Source organism: Falco biarmicus, chromosome 12, assembly GCF_023638135.1.
Source record: "Falco biarmicus isolate bFalBia1 chromosome 12, bFalBia1.pri, whole genome shotgun sequence".
In the NCBI taxonomy this organism is placed as follows: Eukaryota; Metazoa; Chordata; class Aves; order Falconiformes; family Falconidae; genus Falco; species Falco biarmicus.
Genome location: NC_079299.1, coordinates 26,417,964 through 26,439,177, shown reverse-complemented (window position 1 = coordinate 26,439,177; position 21,214 = coordinate 26,417,964). Strand labels below are relative to the sequence as shown.

The 21,214-nt window shown below is 47.6% G+C and overlaps 1 protein-coding gene and 1 long non-coding RNA gene across 3 annotated transcripts in view; both read left to right on the top strand.

Annotated features, from left to right (window-relative positions):
* Positions 1-243: 243 nt before the first annotated feature.
* LOC130157808 (uncharacterized) lies at positions 244-6,404 on the top strand. Of its 2 annotated transcripts, XR_008825048.1 has the most exons (4): positions 244-1,076; positions 2,158-2,395; positions 4,214-4,289; positions 4,612-6,404. It is a non-coding gene; the product is annotated as an uncharacterized LOC130157808 (long non-coding RNA). The 2 variants fall into 2 exon arrangements; XR_008825047.1 differs by having other exon boundaries at positions 244-2,395.
* A 309-nt stretch (positions 6,405-6,713) lies between these two features.
* Positions 6,714-21,214, top strand: part of ISM1 (isthmin 1) — a 43,219-nt gene continuing 28,718 nt past the window's right edge. Inside the window, exons 1-2 of the mRNA XM_056357714.1 lie at positions 6,714-7,636; positions 8,287-8,801. Coding sequence (XP_056213689.1) covers positions 7,627-7,636; positions 8,287-8,801 — 525 coding nt within the window. The 5' untranslated portion in view covers positions 6,714-7,626. The remainder of the gene's footprint in view (positions 7,637-8,286; positions 8,802-21,214) is intronic.

Genomic DNA, 21,214 nt, shown 5'->3' with positions numbered 1-21,214 from the left:
GCTTTTTCCATGCTGTTTTGTTTCAAATTTGCTGTTGTCTTCAGGGTACCAGAAGAGTGAAAATCTTCTACAGACAGGTCAGCTGCCTTGAATAAACACGTGCTTTGATCTTTAGCGATTTTCTGTCATGTGTACCCAAGTGTTGCACATTCAAACTCTTCTCCCTCCCTCCCTTTCTCACAAGTGCTGAGCACTGCTGTAAACCCACCACAGCCGGGTGAAGAGGAGCATCCAGCCCAGTCACAGCACTTTCTCCAAAACCTCTGTCTCTGGCAGGACCAGGAGAGATGTTTGTGTGGTTTCCCCAGAACCTGGTGGCTGTGCTTTCTCCTCAGAACTCGCTGGCATGCTCCAGGCATCAGGTCTGCTGCAAAGGCTCTCTGGGCACCTTTCTGCAGCTTCTCTCTGTGCTCTGACCATCCCATCCAGATCCACTGGGACTTTACCATCCCACCATGGACAGTAGGTGAAGCTGTTGCTGTCCAAACTGGGCTTGAGAGAACCAGCAATGTGCACATTTGTTTGCCAGACAGTGTGCTTGAATTTGGGTAGCAGAGAACATTTTTCTTGGAATTAAATACTTTAGATGAGAGGCCCCGGATACTCTGTTTTCTTTCTCTGATGCTTTCTTTGACATAATATCATCCTCTTTAAAGGCACATTTCAAATTATTCCTGTCCTTTACTAGCTGGGACATTCCCCAGGGAGTCTATCACTATTGAGTGTTATGATTACCATTGTAGGTGCTAGGGTATGGCAAAAGTGGGCACCGGTATGTTAAAAGCTGCACCGAGGGAGGACACAAAAAACCAGCCTACACTTCAGCACTGGTGGAAGGAGCATCTAATCCAACTGCCCACCCTTAGTGCAGCAGAAATTAATCTGGGACCTCAGCAACTTAATAAAAAAAAAGCGAGCAAAGGGACACGTGCTAGTTTAAGTTATTTCCTTCACCTGCAGTAATAACTATGAGCCTATTCTCGCCGTTTCCTTAGAGCATGCCAAATGGCTGGGCAACAGAGGTGCCTTCACTGAGCGTGTTGTCACAGTCCCTACAGAAGCAAGATTTACTTCCTGTAAGAGCTTTTTTTCCCTACATCTCAGCAAATGTACATGTTTTAAAAGACTGTTGGAGATCCTTCAGACATCTCTGCAGGGAATACAGCATTTGTCATCGTGCTCAGATTTGGGTTACCACTGGGCTTCGGAGAAAGAGGTGAATGGCAGGGAAAAACCTGCCCTTGCTGTCCACGTTTCTGCACCTTTGTGGAATAAAGCCCCTCTGTAATGACAGGACTGTGGCATTTTTCCACTTGCTTCAGTACATGGTGCGGCGTATTTATCTGGAAGCATTCGCTGGAGATTCTGTTATGCAAGATAAAAGGACATTTATCACTAATACTACCTAGCTCCTAAAGCACTGGCTCAAAACTGAGCTGAGAAACCTCAGTGTAAATTCAGCACTCTAGTATTACAGGCATTTATGCAGGTTTCAAAACAAATGGTTTATTCATGCGGCACTGTTTTGACTTGACAAAGCACTGCACAAAGATGCTAGGAAATCCAGAGCATTGGCTATCAAATAGAGGAACCGATTTAGTAAGAACAATAAAATAAAGCCCCTATCCAGAAGGCATAACTAGACTACGGAGTTCCTTACCTGTGCCAGGGTAGCACGCACTAGCAGGAGTCTGAGTCACCTTGCACAGGCAGTGCTCCAGCGTTAAATCACCTAAGTGAAGCCAGGTGACACTTATCATCTGAGGCCATCGAGAAATGAGCTATATTTTCTTTACCTTCTCTGTGGGAACAAAAGCCTCCCTGCAACAGAGACAGCTAAGCTCTTTTTTTAGAAGACAGTCAGCCCATCATCTCACTCGCCATCACAGCATTTGCTGTGAAATCCTCCTTTCCTTTCCATGCTGCAGAGCTGTCCTTCAGCTACTCAGCTGGCTTTCCGATTCTTTTTGTTTAATTAAGTTCATGATCTCCAGAGTCGGGGGAGGGGTGTGTGTGGGTGTGTGTGTGTAAGATTCTTAGAAAAAAAAGCCAAATGCAAGCTGGTAATGTGATATTTTCTCTGCAGAAGTGAAGGGTTGAAAACCATAGGTGTGAAAGGTGTGAATTGCTCTGTTTATTTCTTTATTTTTTTCACAGTCAGAAAGGCTGCTTATCTGCTGAGCTGCTGAACATAGGATAAGATTTGTTAGAATGATCAGCCAGCTCAACCCTCAGGTCACACAACCCTTTACGGTGATTTACAACTTTTTGACCCATCAGCTGGACCAGGGCCACCTCCTCATTCTGCTCCTAGCTCCTACCAGACATGTTCGTGTAAAGCTCCTTCTCTGCAGTACCCACCGCCGCACAGACGGCTTGTGTAGGTACACACAGGGTGAGCTGCCACATTTTTCATTACTGTATGTAATAATTTAAATTTAATGATATATTTGGCTGAGCCAGTTTTAGGGATGAGCCAATTTAATGGCTCACTGCTGCCAAAACGTGGGGCTGCCTCCCTGCTCCAGGCCAAGGGGGCCAGCTCGGCCACATGGCTGGCACCGCAGCCAGAAAAACCACCAAGAAAGCACTCGCCTCAGCTGATGTGCTGCAACACACTGAACCAAGGTAACTCAATCAGGTGTCTGAGCCTTGACTCCATTTGTAGTACTTGTCTCAGCTAAACCAACCCAGGCACTTCTGCGGAGATAAAACTGTGTTCCAAGGAAAGGGGGTTGCTGGTTTCACTGTATTTCTCTAAAGAGGCAAAAATTGCCTTGTGGCAAGCTCTTATGAAAGTCAGCAGAATTTAGGCTCTTTGGGCACTTCTGAAAAATGTTTCCCGGCGTGCTGATGCCCACAGTCCCGTACTGCCACATCTTGGCAAATGCTACAGTGCAGTTGCATGCACATCATCAGTACAAAAATGTGCTGTGTATTGACAAGTGAAAATGTGGTGGAGTGTAAAATAAACAGAATTCGGTATTAAAAAGAAACAAATAACAGGCGGGAAACTGGGCTGGACTGTTTTCTCTGTTTCCATGTTCCATAATATAGACTACTCACTATACGTTTCCACTTTTGCTTCAAGTTTTAATAAAGTGGCCGCTACATTTCCAGTCTGTCACACAAGGTGCTGCAGAATTCAGAAATCTTGACCCAGTCTTTAGGCCCAGTTGGTGGCAAAACATGTAGATGGGAAGGAAGGCACCAGTCTAGGAGAAGCAGGAAAATGGAGAACTTTAAGCTAATCAGTTCTTTTTAAAAGAGGGTGGCTACTATTCAAGTTGTAATTCATTGGGATAAAGGAACCGTGCATCACAGAAAGACTTAGGTTGCCTGCAGGGGAAAGTTATTCTTTTTTTTTTCTTTTTTTTTTTTAAGAGAAGACCCTTGTGTGTGCATTTGCAGCTTATAGCTAAGAGGTTGGAGCTAGAAGCTAATCAGCCATTCTGTCTCCTATCTGCTGATCTGCTGGCGTTGGGGGAAGGGGAATGTGGGCAAACAGGCATTAAATTCCACCGGCAGGCGACGGGAAGGTATTCCTTGATAAGCAGCATCCAAGATGATGAGCCGTAAAGCAAAGCCCCTGTGAGGAAGCAGGGGAAGAGACAGGGAAAGCTTTAGCCATCTGTCTCAACCCAGTCTTGCTCAATGCTTGTCAGAGCAGAGGTCACCACCAACAATAATAACCCTCAAGAAGCCAGACGTATGCTTTCCATTCACCAATAATCTACAAAGCGTCTTAGGGTGAAATCCTGGCTCCTCTGAAGTCAATGGGAGCTTTGCCAACGACTTCAGTGGAGCCAGGTTTTCATCTCAGATAATTTTAAAGCAACCCCTAGGCTTAAAGATAAAACAGCAGCATCCTGGGAGCGGGCGCAGGCAGGAGCGAGCTGAGGGCAGATGGGACTCTGCCAGCTATGGTCCTCTGAAAAGCTACTGGTCTTACAGATGGGGTGTCTCCACAGTCCTGGAGCAATACCAGGACTGACAATAAAGGGGTAAGCACCACGTCTTTTAACTGCTGGGACAACTGGGGTGCAGGACCCAAGTGAACCATGATGTTCTGACATAAAACCCAGTGGTCCTCCTACCTCTACATCCTCCTCATTTCTGAGATAACGCATATAAAGTGACTCGTGTTATGTTACGTTACGTTACGTTATGTTATATCATTCTTTATTTTCTTCTCTCTCCTCTCCTTATCCAGTAATTCTTCACACTGGCATTGAAGAATGTCACCTGGTGGCCCTCATCCAAAATGAGGATTTTTCACCCTTGACCAGGTACGATTGATGTGCTATTCATTTCGGTCACTAGGACCACCCAGAATCTGTAAAGTGCTGTGTCTCAGGCAATATTTTGTTTTTCAGGTCTCATAATACCAAGTGTACGTACCTGCACATTGATGTAGTGGGGTTGGCCCTAGACAGTGCAATGGACAGCACGTGGTGTGCTCAGCCATGATGGCCACAGCAGGAGACAGGAACACCACCAGCAGGACCTGCCAGCCAGGATATTGCAAATTCAGCCCTGGACACAGTTTCTTGGCCTTGAGCACTGAAGGTGGCACGGTGGCCATGGACAAATGTGTGGTTTTGTTGACAGGCTAGTGTAAGGGAGACCATGGAGCCCTTCATCTAGAAGCACCATGACTGGAACCAACAGACCCCTGAAACACCTCACCATGTGGTAGGGGCTGCAACATGGATACCACAACCCTCTTTTGAAACTGCAATGACGAACATAGGATCTGCAGGGCTCGAAAGAGGCAGGACATGAGGAGATGAGCTACCATGGCTTACTGACTCCTCACATAGCAGCTGAGCTACGCTACCTGATCACGTACTGCACTTGTCGTGTCACAAATGCCACATCAAATGTGTGAATTTAACCCTGTTTTGAAGAGCGGCGCATTTCCCCTGGCACTGGCAAGAGGCTGGGAGTGCACATGAGCCGAGTCTGGAGGGAAGAGAAATGGAAGGTGAAAGCTGGGGGTAGAAGGGTGAGGTGTGAGCTGTGAACCTTCACAGGGAAGGAGCTATCAAAGGAACACACACCTCCCTTACCCCAGCACCACCGTCAGACCCAGCTGCTGATTCACCTCCCTGCTGGGTGCCCATAACCACAGCCCAGGAGCAGCATCCCCCCCCAGGCTACCGATGGGTCTCCTGCCCCAGGCAAACCCTGACTTCATTTTCTAGGGACCAGATGGTAGCTGCTGGAGCAAGTGTTCACCCAGCCAGGAAAAGAGAGCTTTTCCCTTTGCTTTTAAGTCCATCTCCCCTAGTTGTGATTCAGCCGCCTGGATTCATCGATGAAGTCATCTGCTGATTTAACAGTGTTTGTGAATTTAAATTGGCATCTACAGCGCACGCGTGCGCACACTTTTCTCTCCAGTCGCCCTCAGCGCAGCCACGCAGGCAGTATCACCATACCCAAGTGCCGCTTTTACGCTGACTTTTTCAAGTGGGAAGAGGCTTTGGTTTCTTGTCGCCATCCGCTCACTGCTAATAGTAGCATTGCTCTGTCCCTCGCTATCTTCGTACAACAGCTTAACGCATAAAACTTAACGTCCCACAAGGAAACACGCACCAGCACGGGCCCATCTCATCTGGATTAAAGATGTCTTTTGGTTCAGTCTCTTTCATAAGGCGAGGGAGAACTTACATTACCCAGAGCTCGGCGGCAGATCCATGTGTGTGTTTTTCACCAGGCTGTCACTTGGACTGTTTCGCATTACAAGCCTTCAGTCTCGCTCTGGCTGTCGATTTGTGCTATTAAGCTCTGAAATACAGAACTCACGTGCCAGGTTTCCATTTTTCTTCAACAGCCGGCATCCACCGACAGCCACTAGGTAGGGTCAGACTTTGGCAAACCTGGAGGACAGTTCTCCTGCCTCTTCACTGCCCACCTCCACAAGCCTGCCACCCTAACCGCTCCATGCCATGCCCTCTGCCGCTGGCGTGCCTGCGCAGGGGTGCAGCTGCCGGCCGCCCCGATCACAGCAATGGCGGCAGGAGGAGAGCCCAGGCCGAGCAGTGACATCTGAAGTACATCAGTGTTTTTATCTTCTCAGTATTTTGATTAGCCCAAGGGATGTTTGGGTTAAAAAAAAAACCAACACATTTTTTTAAAAACCACGTGATGGTCTCACAGGCAGTTACGGTTTTATGTAATATTGAACAGCTCTGTATGGTTTGCCGCGTAACCGAGAGCATCGGTGTGATACCGTGTATTTATCAATGAGTGGTTTCACGAGGCAGAGGGGTCGTACCTCGCTGTAACATGCTCGGGGCAGCCCATGAGAGTCCCTGTCCTGCCCGGTCATCAGCACCGATCGCTCCTACTGCAGTGCTAACGTGGAACATGTCTGCAGATTAAAAATCCTGAAATCTGAAGGTTTTGGTTTTGGGGCTTTTGGTCACATCTTGACAATACTCCAGTGCAATTATTTTACCCATATTCCTGCCTGATGGTTAATAATGTACAGTGGTTATTGCTGGAAGGGAAGCCTATGTGACTGAAAGGGTACGAGGCATCATTTTGACTCCTTTGTAACCACAGCCTTCAGGCACACCAAGCCCTCTGAGAAACCTCCCACAAGCTCCAACTCTCCTCGCACCCCGTATCTGCCAGCTTCCACGGGCAGAGGCTCCCACAAGGCACCCCAGCTCACCTTCCCATCTGAGGACGTCGGCCTCAGACTGAAACCATTTTGGCTGGCGAACACTTTTCCCCCCCTGTTTGTCCATTTAGGCGTTCTGATACCAATTCAGTCTCCTGGCTGGCACACACCGGCACAGGCCGGGATCGCTTGTATCCTCATTTTTACATATAACGTTCCCAATTGTGGAAGAACGACGACAAAGATTTCAAAACTCCTGTTTCTTGTTAGGTGATTTTATTTATGTTTATTTGAGCTGTTACACTGAGCTGCATCTTCAGCATTTGGCTCCACCAGACTGGATGCAACGATACCGATTTACAGCAAGCGAGAATCCAGCCCCCATTTTCATTATTTTCAAAATCACGTTAATTTGAAATTTGGAGGCCTTCCATCTGAGAGAGAAAGTTTTTTTCCATCGTACTTACGCAGCCAGCAACCAGGAGGATGGGAAACAGCGGTGAGGAGTGTAAGACCCCAGCGGCCCGAGCCGCCGGTGCCGCACAGCCCCGCCGCAGGGGACACGGCCACGGCAGCTCAGCGCGTCCCGGCGCAGCGGCGGCGCAAACCTCACGCAAGGTGCAGCCGGGAGCGCGCCGGGGCGCGGTGCCGCGGGAGGGTCCCGGGCAAACCGGGGCTAGCGGGGGGGCAGGTCGGCACAGGGAGGGGGGGAGCGGGGGTAGGGGGGCAACGCTAGGCTGCGGCAGGAGCTGCGAAGAGGGAGAAGGGAAAGGAGGGGGGGGGAGGACAGCAGAGGAGGGAGGCAGGGCGGTATAAAAGCATCCGGCACGCACCTCTCCCGACACAGAGCGAGGGGGCGAGAAAGTCAGTGTGGGAGCAGCAGCGGGAGCCGGGAGGAGAGCCCGCCGCTTGCAAACACGCACGCACGGTGGCAGGAGAGAGTGCGGCGCTGCCCCTGCCAGCCCTAGGGCCGCTGGAGGGAAGAGAGAGGAGAGATGGAGCCAGGTATCCAGCCCCGAGGGAGGGCAGGCAGCTGAAGCTTTCTGCTGCCCCTCGCGCCCCCGCCCCATTTCCCACGGCTGGGCCGGGGGATAGAGAGGAGGAGGAGGAGGAGGAAGGGGGGTTGGGAGGAAGCAGCGATCTGCCCCTCTTCCCCCAAAGGGCACTCGCAGCCGCCCCGTCGAGGGCTGGGAGCCGGCGGGGGTCGCGGTGCGGCCCCGCTGCCGCACGTCCCCGCCGCGAGGGGTCGGGCAGGCCGGCCGGGGCGACGCTTCGACGGGCGTCCTGAGGGGAGGGGGGAGCCGCGGGGCGGGCGAGGACACGGCGGGGGGGGGACGGGGGGGAGCTGGTCCAGGGGCCACCCCCATCCCCTCGCGAGGAGGGAGGCGATAGCCCCAAGCTCTCTCCTCCCCTCGGAGCGTCCCGGCTTCCCCGCCATGTGAGAGTCGTCCCCAGCCTCCCCCGCGCCTCTCCCGCCCTGCTCCCTCTCGCTCGCACACACGCTCCCGGCTATCCCCGTCCTCGCAGCGTCTCCCCGTCGGCAGCCGAGCCCCGCTGCTCTCCGCCGGCCCGCGGCTCCCCGAGGCGGCGGGGGCTCGGCCCGCCCGCTCCCTCCCTCCCTCCCTCCGACGGCCCACGGTGCCTCTGGGTTGCAGGGCTGCCCGCAGAGACGCCGCCGGCCCGCGGCCCCGTCGCGGCTACCTGCCGCCCCCCGCCGCAGCCGGGCAGCGCCGGGACTCTCGCCGCCGCCGCGGCGTCCCGCCCCGACGTGGCTCCGCCGTGGTGTGGCGGCCCCCGCTGCTGCTGCTGCTGCTGCCGCCGCTGCCCCGCGCCCGCCGCCCGCCCCGCCGACGCCGAGAGCGGCGCGGTCCCCGCCGCCCGTCCCGCGGCTGCCGCAGCCGGCCCTGGGGCCGGGGCCGCCCCGGCGGCGGCGGCGGCGGCGGCGGCCCCGGCGGCGGCGGCCGCCGCGGCTCCTCCTCCTCCTCCGCCTCCTCCACGGCCGCCGCCGCCGCGGGGCCCTAAAGCCGCCCGGCTCAAGAGGATGGTGCGGCTGGCGGCCGAGCTGCTGCTGCTGCTGGGGCTGCTCCTGCTCACCTTGCACATCACCGTGCTGCGCGGCGGCGGCGAGCCCCACGCCCCCACGGGCGCCGGCAACCACAGCCAGCGGCAGGTGAGTGCCGCCCCGCCCCCCCGCCCGCGCGCGACCAACGGCCGCTCCCTCGCGCGCGGCCGACGGGCGCTCTCCGCCCGCGTTCCCCCCCCTCCCCGGGCCGGCGCGGCGGGCGGGGGCGGCCCGGCACCGGCACCGGGGGGACGGGGCTGGCCGCGCTGCCGGGAGCCGGCGCCCCGCACCTGCCGCCGGCCCCGAGGCACCATCGGGCGCCGCCGCCGGGGTTCCCCCGCTGGCGGGGTTCCCTGCGCGCGGGGGCGGCCCTGCCCCCCGCTGAGGGGCCGCGCTGGGAGGCGCCGCGCGCAGGTGGCGGCCGCCATCGCCCCTGGTCCCGCTCGCACCTGGCGGCGCGGCCCGGGCACCGGCGGGCGGAGCGGTGTCGGGGCGCGGGGGAGCCGAACGCCTGGCTTGCCTGGGAAAGGGCCGGGAGGTGGGGACGCGCGCTCCCGAAACAGCCCGGAACCGTGGGGTGGCAGGTGCTTGTGGCCCGGCCAGGCCGTTCCAGTGCCATGAAACCATCAGTGAATTCGCTCCGGCAGAGGTAAAGGACTTTCTTGTTCCGCTGCCTTATTTTCGCAGGTGTTTCTTTTTCGTTCAGTATCACATCTCGCCATTAGTGTAAAATGGCTGGAGACAGTGGTAAAAGCTGCAGGATCATCAGAATCCCCAGGCAAGGGTTGTGAATCTCAGGGCAGCCGCATGTGCCCTGACCAACCTGTTTCCCCGTAGCCAAGTATTAAAGAAAAATCAACCACCAGATCTTACAAAGAACTGACAGAAAGTGTATAATTATTATCGCCGTAAATTTATGTAAACCCCTTTACCGTCTCAGAAAGACCCCGTAGCACCTGCAGAGCACCCTTCTATAAAGCGTGAGGAAAAATAAGGAGAGCGCAGGCTGTGAGGATCGCTGTCGGCCCGGGATCCCCAGCCGGTGGCCCACAAAGCGAAACCACTGGCTGCAGGAGGGGTCCCGGATCCGCAGGCTCCACAGCCCGGGCACAGACTGGAATCGGGTCCTCTTAACTCGGAAAACCTCCTGTTGAACTTGGTGGGAGTCCTGCTTGGCAGTGCTCGGCCGCGTGCTTTGGGTAAGGCCCCGTGATGCTGTCTGTCTTTGAGCTGCAGTTTTATCACTGGCTTGACATTCCAGGATGTTTTCTTTAATATCTTCAAGATTTCTGGTAATAATGTTTTATAAATGATGCTTTCTTTCCTCATGGGCACTTGAAATGCCTTTAAAAATGATGTTCCTTGGAAAAGTAAATTTGGAGAGGTTTTTTATGAGGTGTTTGCTATCATTAGAATAACCCTGAATTTGCCTTTTCCTGACAGGCTTATAACATAATGAGGGAAACATCTGGGTAAGTGGGAACTCTGGGTGATGCCATTTCCCAGAGGCACTCTTTTTAGAGGACTGTTGTAAGGTTAGGGTGAAACAAGAGGAAAATCATCTTCAGATAATTATCTCAGAGCATTATCATTGTACTTGGCTGTCTGGTGAAAATCTGTTGATTGTTGACTTCAAGAATTTTTTTCTGTCCGGTGTTTTTTTTTGCAGATAACTTAATAAAACTTTGTGCCTTTAAGCATCATGATAGCTTTTGCAGTTCGTGTTTTCATCGTGTTTTGCCATTTGTAGAATTGAAGTTTTTATATACTTCCCAACTGAATTGATTCTGCAGTTATGTATTTGACAGAGCGTGTCTGTACAAGACATTATGGGAGGAAAGTATATTGATTAGAGCAATCAGTTAAACAGATGGAAGTCTATCAGTTTTTTGGTTTTATAACTTTCATGGATTCTATTGCTAGCTGGAAAATACTGTAACCTGCTTTAGAAAATTGTACTCTGGCAGGCAGATGCTTCCATTCAGAGCATCACAATATAGATCATGATGGCAAGTTTGCACTCCAGATTTTGGCATTTCTTGGGCTGTTGTCGTGTCGCATACTGAAGTGAAATGCAAAATCCTAGTGCATTGCATTCCCAGGTAAAGAATCAATGTGGAAAGCAAAACTGCACAAACTGAGATTTGCTGGTATAAGTAAATAGAAATCTCTCGTGTTGCTATCACTTATGCTGAAAAAAAACCAAACTTCCCCCCCCCCCCCCCCCCCCCCCCCCCGTCTTCATAGGGCTATGGAGAGAAAAGATTGAGAAGTGATTAGGTCAGCGTTTCATCTGATGAAATTTCATTTGACAAAGTCTATCATTGTGGCAAATCCAGGACAGAGTAATCTTTGCAGCATCTGTTTGTAGATGTATTTTGACAAGGCAAATTTGTATAAAAACAAACTGCCTACTATGAAATGTAGGGTGTGGTATTTTAGGACTTAGGTGGTCTGTTTGCACAAATAAAGTAATCAGAATTTGGTCTTGTGTGACTGAAAGAAAATCTGAAGTGTTAGTCTTAGTTAAAACAAAATCCAAACCCCAAAAACTTAGCACATCCTTGAGCCTTTTTACATAAAACGATCCAGGAGGAATCCTTAGGGATCTTAAAATATTGTTGGAGACTTAAACAGTCTAAAATAGTGACTTGTATTTTATTTGAAGTCCGATTAAGGGAGGAAGAGCTTCTCTTTCTCCCACCCCTTGGTCCTTCAAATGGAGGAAGGATTTGGGATGATAGGTTTTGATTTCTTTTGGTCTTTCAGTATGTTAACCCTGCAATTAGTAAGGCTGATAGATGGAGAAAAATCCAGAAAAAGCTTCAGTCCTCAAACAAGTTATTTCTTCCTCCCTCTTAAGTTTACTTTTGGTGCGCTTCCCCGTACTGTGCACGTCGCTAGAGTTCCCAGATGTCTGTGATTGTGTTGTGCCGCTGTGACTGGCAGTAGTGGAGCAGCAGTGAGGGGAAAATCCTGAGGTACTTGGCTGGTCCTCTTCGGGATGGGTGAAATACAGGCACAACTTCCTTGGTTCACTGCTGCAGAAATAGGCACTGGAGCGCTGCATTGCTGCAGCTTCATGCTGCTGTTACGACTGGTTTGCAGTAGTGTAAACTTAACGCAAAGTGGGAAGTCCAGATTGGAGTTGTAAAATACCTTGCAGTTTTGAGTTATAGGAGGGAATTGGTCGTTTGTTTCTCAATCGGATTTTATTCCCTTTTTCCATCCCTTAAAAAAAAAAAAAAAAAAAAAAAAAAAGGAGACTTGAGGAGGGGGAAGATTTTGTTTTGTTCTGGTGAGAACTTTATTAGGTATAATTTAATTAACATCCAGAAACTATTGTGGAGTATACTTAGGAAAAAAACGTTTGCTTCTGAATAAAAGCCAATGAAGCTATACTCAGAGATGGAAAAGTGCTCCTTGGGTACGTTTTTGTCATTTTACATAGTTCTAAAATGAAGGGAAGGCTTGAACATAAATTTTGAAAGATGTTTATAATACTTTACGATGCTCTAAAATCTGTGTTTTGATTCCGAGAGAAAATATTTCATCAAGAAGTTTATTCCCATCACTTCTAATTTTTCCATAGCAGGCCTTGCACACCAAGAAAAACAGTGCTCCGACACCAAGAAAAATGACCTTGTAAAATGTAGTAACAGAGCCACCAACAATATATGCCATAGCACATGAAGTCAGATTCTCCACTGCGGTACTTGCAGCAGTATTACATTAGCATGAAACTCAGTAGTTGTGCGTAGAGCTGGAGCCATATAAGAGAACGTAATTCGAAAAGAAGCACAATGCTGTAAACAGCTTTTTACTTTTAATCTCCTTGCTCCTGTCCTTGCCCCCCTCCTCAATAAGCATGCAAGCAATTAGAGTGTGTCAGAAATGTTCTCTGAGCCCTAGCAGAAGAAACACATTCTGCTTATAAACAGTTGCACAAGAGTTGCTCTCCAAGCCGCGTGAGGAGTCCTTTACAGGGCTCAGCTCTGAACTTTCTCCTGAGGCCCACAGCTCAACACGAGGAGCAGTTTGGAAACAGTGTGCTGTCTGTTACCTTTGCTGGGGTGCTTTTCAGCATTTTTAAGGTTTGTGTTTTCCTGCTGCCCCTTATACTGGATTCAAGCAAGTTGCAAAATGATCTCCAGGCTGATAACAGTGGCATGTATCGGCTTTCTGGCTTTCTCAGTTTAAGTAGGACGCAAGCTGTTTACTTTGTGGGAGAGTTTTAGACTGAGTTTTTTTAGAGCTTACTTGAGCTCTGGAGCTCTACATTTGGTTAGTTCTAATAGGAACCGATCGTATAAATAATCTTTGAAAAACTGTTGGTTCAATGTTTTGTGTTCATGTTTTCCAGACTGTCCTTAGCCTGTGTAAGACACCACTAAGTAGATGTACATCTTATGTTTAATACGAGCACTAAATCCTTCTCTGCCTTAAGAGCAGTTTATACATTATACAAATAACTTTCAGAGCAGGTGGCTTCTGACTGAAGCAGGCTGATTCTCTGAAAACCAAAATCTCTTTTGGTGCACTTGTTACTCATCACAGAGGATGTTGTTTCGTGCTTTTTGACAGTGATAGTAAAACCTTCCTGTTCTTAGCAGGCTTTGCTGTATAGATTCTTAGCTAAAGCTCACCCTTACCATTAGCATATGTTCTTCCAGTTATGCACTGAGCTTTATGAATGACTTAGACCATGTGCAGTTCATTCTCTCATCTCCCAGGGGAGAGAATTATGTATGCTCTTTAGTGGTTTTGCTAGTGGGCTGTGGCTTGTTCCAGGATCTAGAGGGAAGGAAGGGTGATTAGCTTTACGTGTGCTGCCGCTGTGTGCATGGAAGCAAGGGATAAATGGGAAACGAGGGTGAAGGACTGAGACTATTGCTCTGGGTGGAGGACCGTTTGCTGTTGTCCGCAGCTCCCAGGAGGCATTCTTCCACCTTCCAAACCTGGCTCCAGGAAAACTCCAGAAAGCATTAGTTAAGCTTTTCTTTTACCTATCACTTAATTTCCTAGCAAACTGAAGCATCCCCAGTGGAAAAGAACAACCACACCTTCAGGGTAGGATGCGGCAAGCTTTTTCGTATCTAGGACTACTGCAGTAATTTAGAACAGGAATCCAGGAGTGCTGTATTTGGTTACGGCTGCAAGGAGGTACGGTATGTACTGCATGGCAGGTACGAATGTAACTTCCTGCATTAGATCTGACCAAGATGTTTGGATGCCACATATTTTGTTGAACTTCTTTGCAGCCCAACAGCTAACAATTACAGTACTGCTCATCTTGAATCACCACTGATAAATACTTGGCGTTAAATCCCAGGCTTCCTCTCAATTTTGTCTCTGTAGCTATTGCTTGGAATATCATTTTCCTAGTGCTTTATACAGAAGAGTCTGTTGGAGTTCTTTTATTTCTGTTTTGAGCAAGATTTAGGATCATTTCCCAGCTCTTTATAGCATTGGGGTATTTGTATGAAAAAAACAGAGTGTATGTAGTTCTACATTTATTCTGGGCCATCATGGTGTCTTTATGTCCATTCCCATACAGAATGGACACAAACCACAGTGACTATGACGGGACAGGGGTCCCACAGATATTCCTGGTTTTGGCTTTCTCTTCTGCCAGTCCATCCTTACCTGTGCTCTGGGGCTGTGTGTTGGGGGAGAGTGGTTAAAGGGAAGCCTGCTAACATGGGGTTCTGAGCCCCGTGGTGGTATGCTGGCTGACCCGTGGCACTGAAAGGAGCGGTAGGTTTGAGTCTGGTTCCTGGGAAGCTGTAATGGTCACCCTTGGTGACAATGAGAGTAGAGAGAAAAGGCATGGGTGTGCACAGAGGTTTTGGAAGGGGCTGGCTTGGTATTTTTCATGTTGGTTCATCTGACTTGGACAATCAGCACTAGTTCTGGAGTAGCTTTTATTTTGTAGCCTTCGCTGATTGTGTAGAGAAGTTTTTTTCTCACAGGAAGAACACAGCTGGTCCATCACGGCACAACTGTGCTGCTACTCACCTTTCGCTGTTACCCAGCACCAAAACCTCTCCTTCGCCCCTCCACCTTCACTTGTCAGCCCTTAGGTTTTGTCCCGTTGCCCTGCCCTGTCCTTCTTACTGCTAGCTGTCCACAAAAATAGGAGGCCTAGAGCTGAAGCTCTGCTGTTGATCTTTGTGACCCCAACAATTTCATCATCATTTTACTGTCTGGAGCTGGTCACTGTGTACTCCCTTGTGATTTTTAACATACATGTTATGACCTGGTAATAGGTAACCAAGCCCTAGTGCCTAAAGCTTCAGCGTACTAAGCTTTTCGACACCTTGCTCTGCTGTGGCATTCGTTTGCTGGGGAGACACCTGTTTAACCAATCCAGGTTATGTTAAATGTCGACCTGGAACCATGTTTTGAATTCAGCAGTTGTCCTTTTGTCTCTACTCGTATCTCATACATCTGTATATTGATAATCAATGCTTATTGTTCCAGAACAATAATGACTGATGCACAGATTTGTAGATATTCATGCTTGAGAATGTATCTTTTTTTTTTTTCCTTCACTACGTAAGTGTGCAGAATGCAAGTAATCATAGGAAATTATTTTGCCATACTTTTTTTACACTTAACATTCTTCCAAGTGATAATTTTTAAAATATCTTGCAATGCACTCAACTTCAAATATACATGCAGATAGTTTAGATGTTTCCTTACACAAACATTGACTAAAAAATGGAAGCAATGTAATTTTTCTTTGTGCTTATATCCTGAAAGTGTAGCAATAGACAAGATAGAGCAGCTCTGGCAGGTTTAACTGTGGGAGTCTGTTGCTTTATGCTCTGCAAGGAAGACTGGCAGGCACACAGAAAACAGATGTGGTAGCACCCAGTTGTGCCTCACTTGTTCTGTTCGCGGTGGTATTTTAGTGCTTGTTTGGCCTTTTTGTTACGATTCTTATCTTGTTGTCTGCTTTAAGACTATGTTACCGAGAAGCTCTTTGAATTGACTGAATAATGTTCTCCATAAAAGATGACTTGTTTAAAGCATTATTTTTCAGTGGTAGCAGAGCTAGGTCACTGATGCATATTGTTATTTTTTACATCTCAACCCAAGCTCCTTGAGGTTGAGATTCCATTGTTGTAGTGTTGCTTGTGTACAGTGTGTAGCGTAATAGGTCTCCCGGCCTGAATGGAGGCTGTAAGCAGTGGCACAAATGAATAATGAGGTGGTAACTTAGAGCAGAAAAATACAAAGTGCTTTAGTAAGTTGCAAAAGGAAGCATTAAATGATACAGTGGTTACTGTTGCACTTTAATGCCATTGTGCCTGCAGGATACCGATTTTACAAGTTTTGAAGGCAGAAAATGCCAGGCTAAATTCATAGTCCAAAGCACAGAGACAAATAACATTTCCAAGAAATAGTGAGCTCATTGATACATCAGTAAGAGCAGAATGTTTCCAGTGTTGGTATTTCCATGTACTTTTGATTTGAAATACCAGAAAAAGAAAGAAAACAAAGTAAAATGTAACTTATTATTGTAATAAGTAATGGCTTGCCACAGCGGTCAGTTGTGTGGCAGTATAATACTTGGTCAGAGGAGCTGGTGTGGGCGGTACTGGTAAGCAGTTCCTTTATCCTTTTGCCCTTGTTTTTCAGTGCTTCGAGAACTCATGGCAGTGGGTCATATTTTTTTTATTCCTCCCTTTTAGCAGTCAGCAGGGTGAAAGCAGGCCTGGAGTTGTTCACCTCTAAGCTCTTGTAGACTGATGGCTATCTGGGTGCTTTTAATGTTACGGAGGTGCTCACAAATGTGAGAGAGGAAAATCTGAGGTGAAATCTTTCTCTCACTACTCTTGGTGGAGTCAGTCCATGTTGAAAGGCAGATGTTCAAACTATACCTTGGCTTTTACGCCCCCATGCTAGACCTGCATTCTCAGTGTGTTTAAATTGACCTTGCTCTACTGACTTTCACAAAGCAAGACGAGCCAATGACTTATGTCAACTGCAGACCCCACTGAAGCTCATCTTGGATTTGAATCTTTCACAGCCCAGTTTTTCTACTGATTTGAACTGATATGCATATAAATACATAATCTGAGCTTCCGTCTATGAAGACAAACTGGACTCTGGCATGTGGCTTTCTGCAGGTTGCATGACAATCATTTCCATCCGTTGTGTTTCATTGTTAGTTTCGTACATGCTGAAAAATCCTGGACTGTTTTGTTCCACGGTAGCTCTTCTTCCTCGGGAAGATCAAAATTTCCTCTTTGCCTGCATGGCTGTTGAGATCAGTACTTGTGACAATACCGTTGTGAGTATAGTGGAAGTATCTGTAAAAACCACCCAAATAATGTGCCCCATCTTTTTCTGCCACTGTTTACAGGACTGCTCTAAAAAAAAGTGGATTCCTCCCCTTCTAAGGAACAGTTTACTGAGTCAGTGTTGTCCGTGGGCCAGGTTTTGACTTCCAGAAAGCTTCCTTCAGGTGTCTTGCCTTTGCATTCCCATTGAGTTGGGCATTCGGGTATTGAACGATAGAACACTGTCATTGGAACCGCTTGTCTTGTACATGCCCAGGAAGTCTGAGTAGGAGATGAGGTCCTTGCGCGGGAAGAACTGTGCTGTGGGATGCAATGGAGAGAGGAGGCGACTGACAGCAGAACATAATGTAACTCAAAGAGTGGTGAAAAGGACCTAGCAATGAGACAGCTGTTTTTTGAAGCTAGTGCTTCAAATGCATTAGTTGCGTAGCTTTGGTACTTTCTTGCCGTAGAAGTAATGCAGCAGCAGCAGATTTTACCGTGAGGAGGCCATAATTACTCTGCTGGAAGCAGCTGCCGAAGATTACTATAGGTGTAACAAAACGAGAATTTGCTTGGTTTTATCTGCCACATTTGTCAGTACAGGGTTTTAAAATCAATATGGACTTGAGCCAGATAGAACACTAGTAATCAGATATGTACTACTTAGTGTCTGTTTGCACCAGTTACCCAAACAAACAAAAAGGTTTAATAGCTTAAATAGTTGAAAACAAAAACTCCTCACAATATTGGCATATCATGTATTAAAAAGTAAAAATGGTAGCTAACTAGTGTGGATTCTGTAACACCCTGGTATATTGACTTACATCATATAAGTTGCTCATATGCTATATAATTTCATAGCAGGAAATTATTTAGCCTCTATTTAGCAACACAACAACAATAAAACTGTCCCTGTCTTTAATGTCTACAGACACGACTCCCTCTGAAAGTGTCTCTTGAAATTACCTCAGTAATCAGATGGGAGTTGTTTCAGATGCAGTGTATATATTGGCATTTCGTGCGACTGATTTTAAGGCTCTCTGGACTCAAGAAGTCTGTAAAGGTTCACTGCACAGAGCAGGCTATAACAAAGCAGTTAATGATTCTTGTGACATGAATGCTGCCATTTCAGTTTATTTGAATGACACTGGCATTCTGTCTTAAATATATGGCTTTTTATTAGTGGGGTGGTTTTTTGGTTTTGTGGTGGTGGTGTTTTTTTTAAAACCAACTAGGTATTAGGCATGGGTATGCATCTTAGCTAAACTATAACCTAGCCAGCCCATGCCTTTTGCCCTGCAGAGTGCCCAGAGTTTTTCAAAACACGTAACCACAGTGATATTTTTATAAAGGAATGTTCACCTCATGGGATTTTTTAAGGTGTTCTATTTTTTTTTCCAACTTACAGCTTCACTTTATTGTACATGATGTCCAATAAAAAAGATATATGTCTGTGACTGGACTTTGAAAAAGGGCCATGGTGCCTATTCCATTTAAAGGGAATGAAGTCAAGCAGTAAATTTGCTGGTCGCCCTTTTCATATTGACTGTATCTCGGCCAGCAGTTGGTCTTTGATGTTGTAACAATAGAGCAAAGGCAGAGGAGGAGGAGGATTAGGACCTCCATAATATAAAAACAAGCCTGCATTCATCGTGATTTTTATAGAGCGCAGTCCCTGTCTATTGGGCGTTTGCGGTATAGACTCAATGGTCTGCAGAAGACTGCAGCAATCTTAACATTTGCAGGTGGTTTACAATTCATCTGTCATAACTACTACCATCTCTTCTTAATCAAGAGTTTGTTTAGGTGTTCAGCATTTAACTTTTTCTATCTTCTTATTCCTTCCTACAATAGGAAAACAGATGTATGTCAGGATCAAGCTTCTGGAGTATCATTTTCCTTTACAGAGGTTGACTGTCGTGTTATTTATGAAAGGCTTGCTGCAGCTGGCCAGTAGAGTATCTATTCCTCATCTTGTGCTTTAGAGTCCAAGCTTTTATTAGGAAAGAATAGAGGGGTTGATATGTATATGTCTAACATTTGTGAAAATATATATCAAAAGGGAACCTAGGGCAGCCACACTATGCCTGTGTCTTCAGGCGTACTGGAACAATAGTGCCAAAGGTTTCAAATGAACTGCTTAGCTGGATAGAGTCCTGGAGCTTTTGATATGCATTTAAATGGTAGTAGCGCTAGCTCTTGATCAAAACACACAGAAGAAAAAGGGTTGCCTGTTTCATGAAAATGTGTAAGGTACCAGTTTGCACTAAGTGCTGGTGGAACTAGGTAAATGTTGAATTATGCTTGTTAAAATGTTGAAAAAGAGCTTGGAAGGAGCTGAATAATCTGTAATGCACTGGTGTAGCCATGTGTGTAACATAGCAGATGTGAAAGGCGGGATGAATGGAGCATTCCCAGGGACATGAAGATGGCAGCAGCAATGAGCCTGCTGCAAGTGGATCAGTATCAGAAGCCCAAAGGCAGTTCTTAGGAAACCATCTGGGGATGCACCAGGTGGAATTGCTTTACTGCAGCCAATTCCGGTGGCTTTTGCTTGAGGCATGATCCTGAAGTGTCCTGACAAAGCAGAACACCTGGAAGCTTCTCTACCAGACTCCAAGGACACCTGACCCAAAGAAGGGCAGGAGGGGGCAGAAAGATGCCAATCTGTAAGTGCATTTGACAGTTCAGGATTTGATTTAGGGTTGGATCCTGTGCCTTCTAGGTGTTCGAATTAGACCTGTGAGTCCAAACTCACGGACAAGTTACCACTTGCCAGCTGAGCTGCAGTAGCTCCTTAAATGTCTTATCCTGCCTTCATTCCACAATAAAATATGAGGTGGTTTTATATTTATCAGTAAGTCAGTGCTGAGCAAACAAACCCTGCCCAAGGCTCTCACCAGGGTGACTGCATTCTGTCCTTGGACAGAGCGCTCCACGGTATCAGCAGTCGCCAAACACACAGCTCTTCAGTGAAGAATCTGTTCTATTATTTAACATCTACCACGATGGCCTTTAACAAGGCAACATCTGGTGCAGAAAATGCACACATGCTATTTCTGCGCTCTGCTGTATGTCTCCTTCATCGGGCCCAGATACAGCAATGTCTTAGCTGTCTGTGCTTTCCCCAGTATGCCAGCTGATGAAAGGAAACTATGTGAGGCTTAGCGGTATAAGGTGGGAGTTGTGGCTGGTTAGAGGCATCACCTAGTGTTTGAAAGAGTTTGCCCTTGAGGCAGCAATAGCTCTGAAAAAGCTGCTGAAATCCTTAGTGGTACTGAATTTGATTCCTGCTCTTCTTTGATCTAGCATTCACAGCTTTTCGAGTAATGTAAATCAGAGGTGCCTTTCTCACCTACCCATCCCTCTTTCTTCTTCTCCTGTCTCTCTCCTAAGAGGATCATTTTCTTGTGTTCTTAAGAATATCACTATGGCAGTCTTAACATTAAAATAAAATGAGCTGATTATTTGCATAACGTCAAGTAAGAGCAAGATTAATACCACCTCTCTGATTATTTATTTTTCTTTATCCCATTTAAGTCTTCCCACAATAAAGCACAAGAGGAGCTTGCAGCTGAAATCGTGTGTTTGCACACATATGGACTAAGAGCTGTATATGCCAGTTACCCAATACGCACTGCTGCCATTGATAAAAGGAGCCACAATTACATTGCAGTCCAGTTATAAACCCCATAATACTCCCATGACAGTTGTTGCAGTTTACTTGTAAGAGGTGTATGAGGAGAAAAGAGGTATATTTATCTCTTTAGCACTGTTAAGTAGCTGGAAGTGAGTTCTGTGCCACAGCCTACCAGGAAATGCTCTTCCAACCTGCTCTGCAGTGTGCCTGCTGTGTACGCTTTGGAATCTCTCTGTACGGAAGCAGCTCTCCCTCCATGGGATCTGGTGTATCAGCTAGGGTCCCGTCTCTGTTCCTCAACAGAGGACATCAGGGTATCTCAAACCTGAACTGCTTGTCTTTCCTCTTCTACCTTGCTGCTGCGTCTGGCAGCTGGGGCTAATCTAAAGATGCATTTGGCCTGCTCCATACAGTTTATTGTCAGTGGCGTCTGGGTGGCTTCAGGCACATGCTAAGATTATAACAAGTTTGAAAAATAAAACCGTTTATCCTAAAAATAGCTCAGAACTAACTAGTGATCATGGGGTGGAGGGGAGACAGAAATGAAGATATTTTCTTTTCACGTAAGTGTCAGATTGAAAAGCATC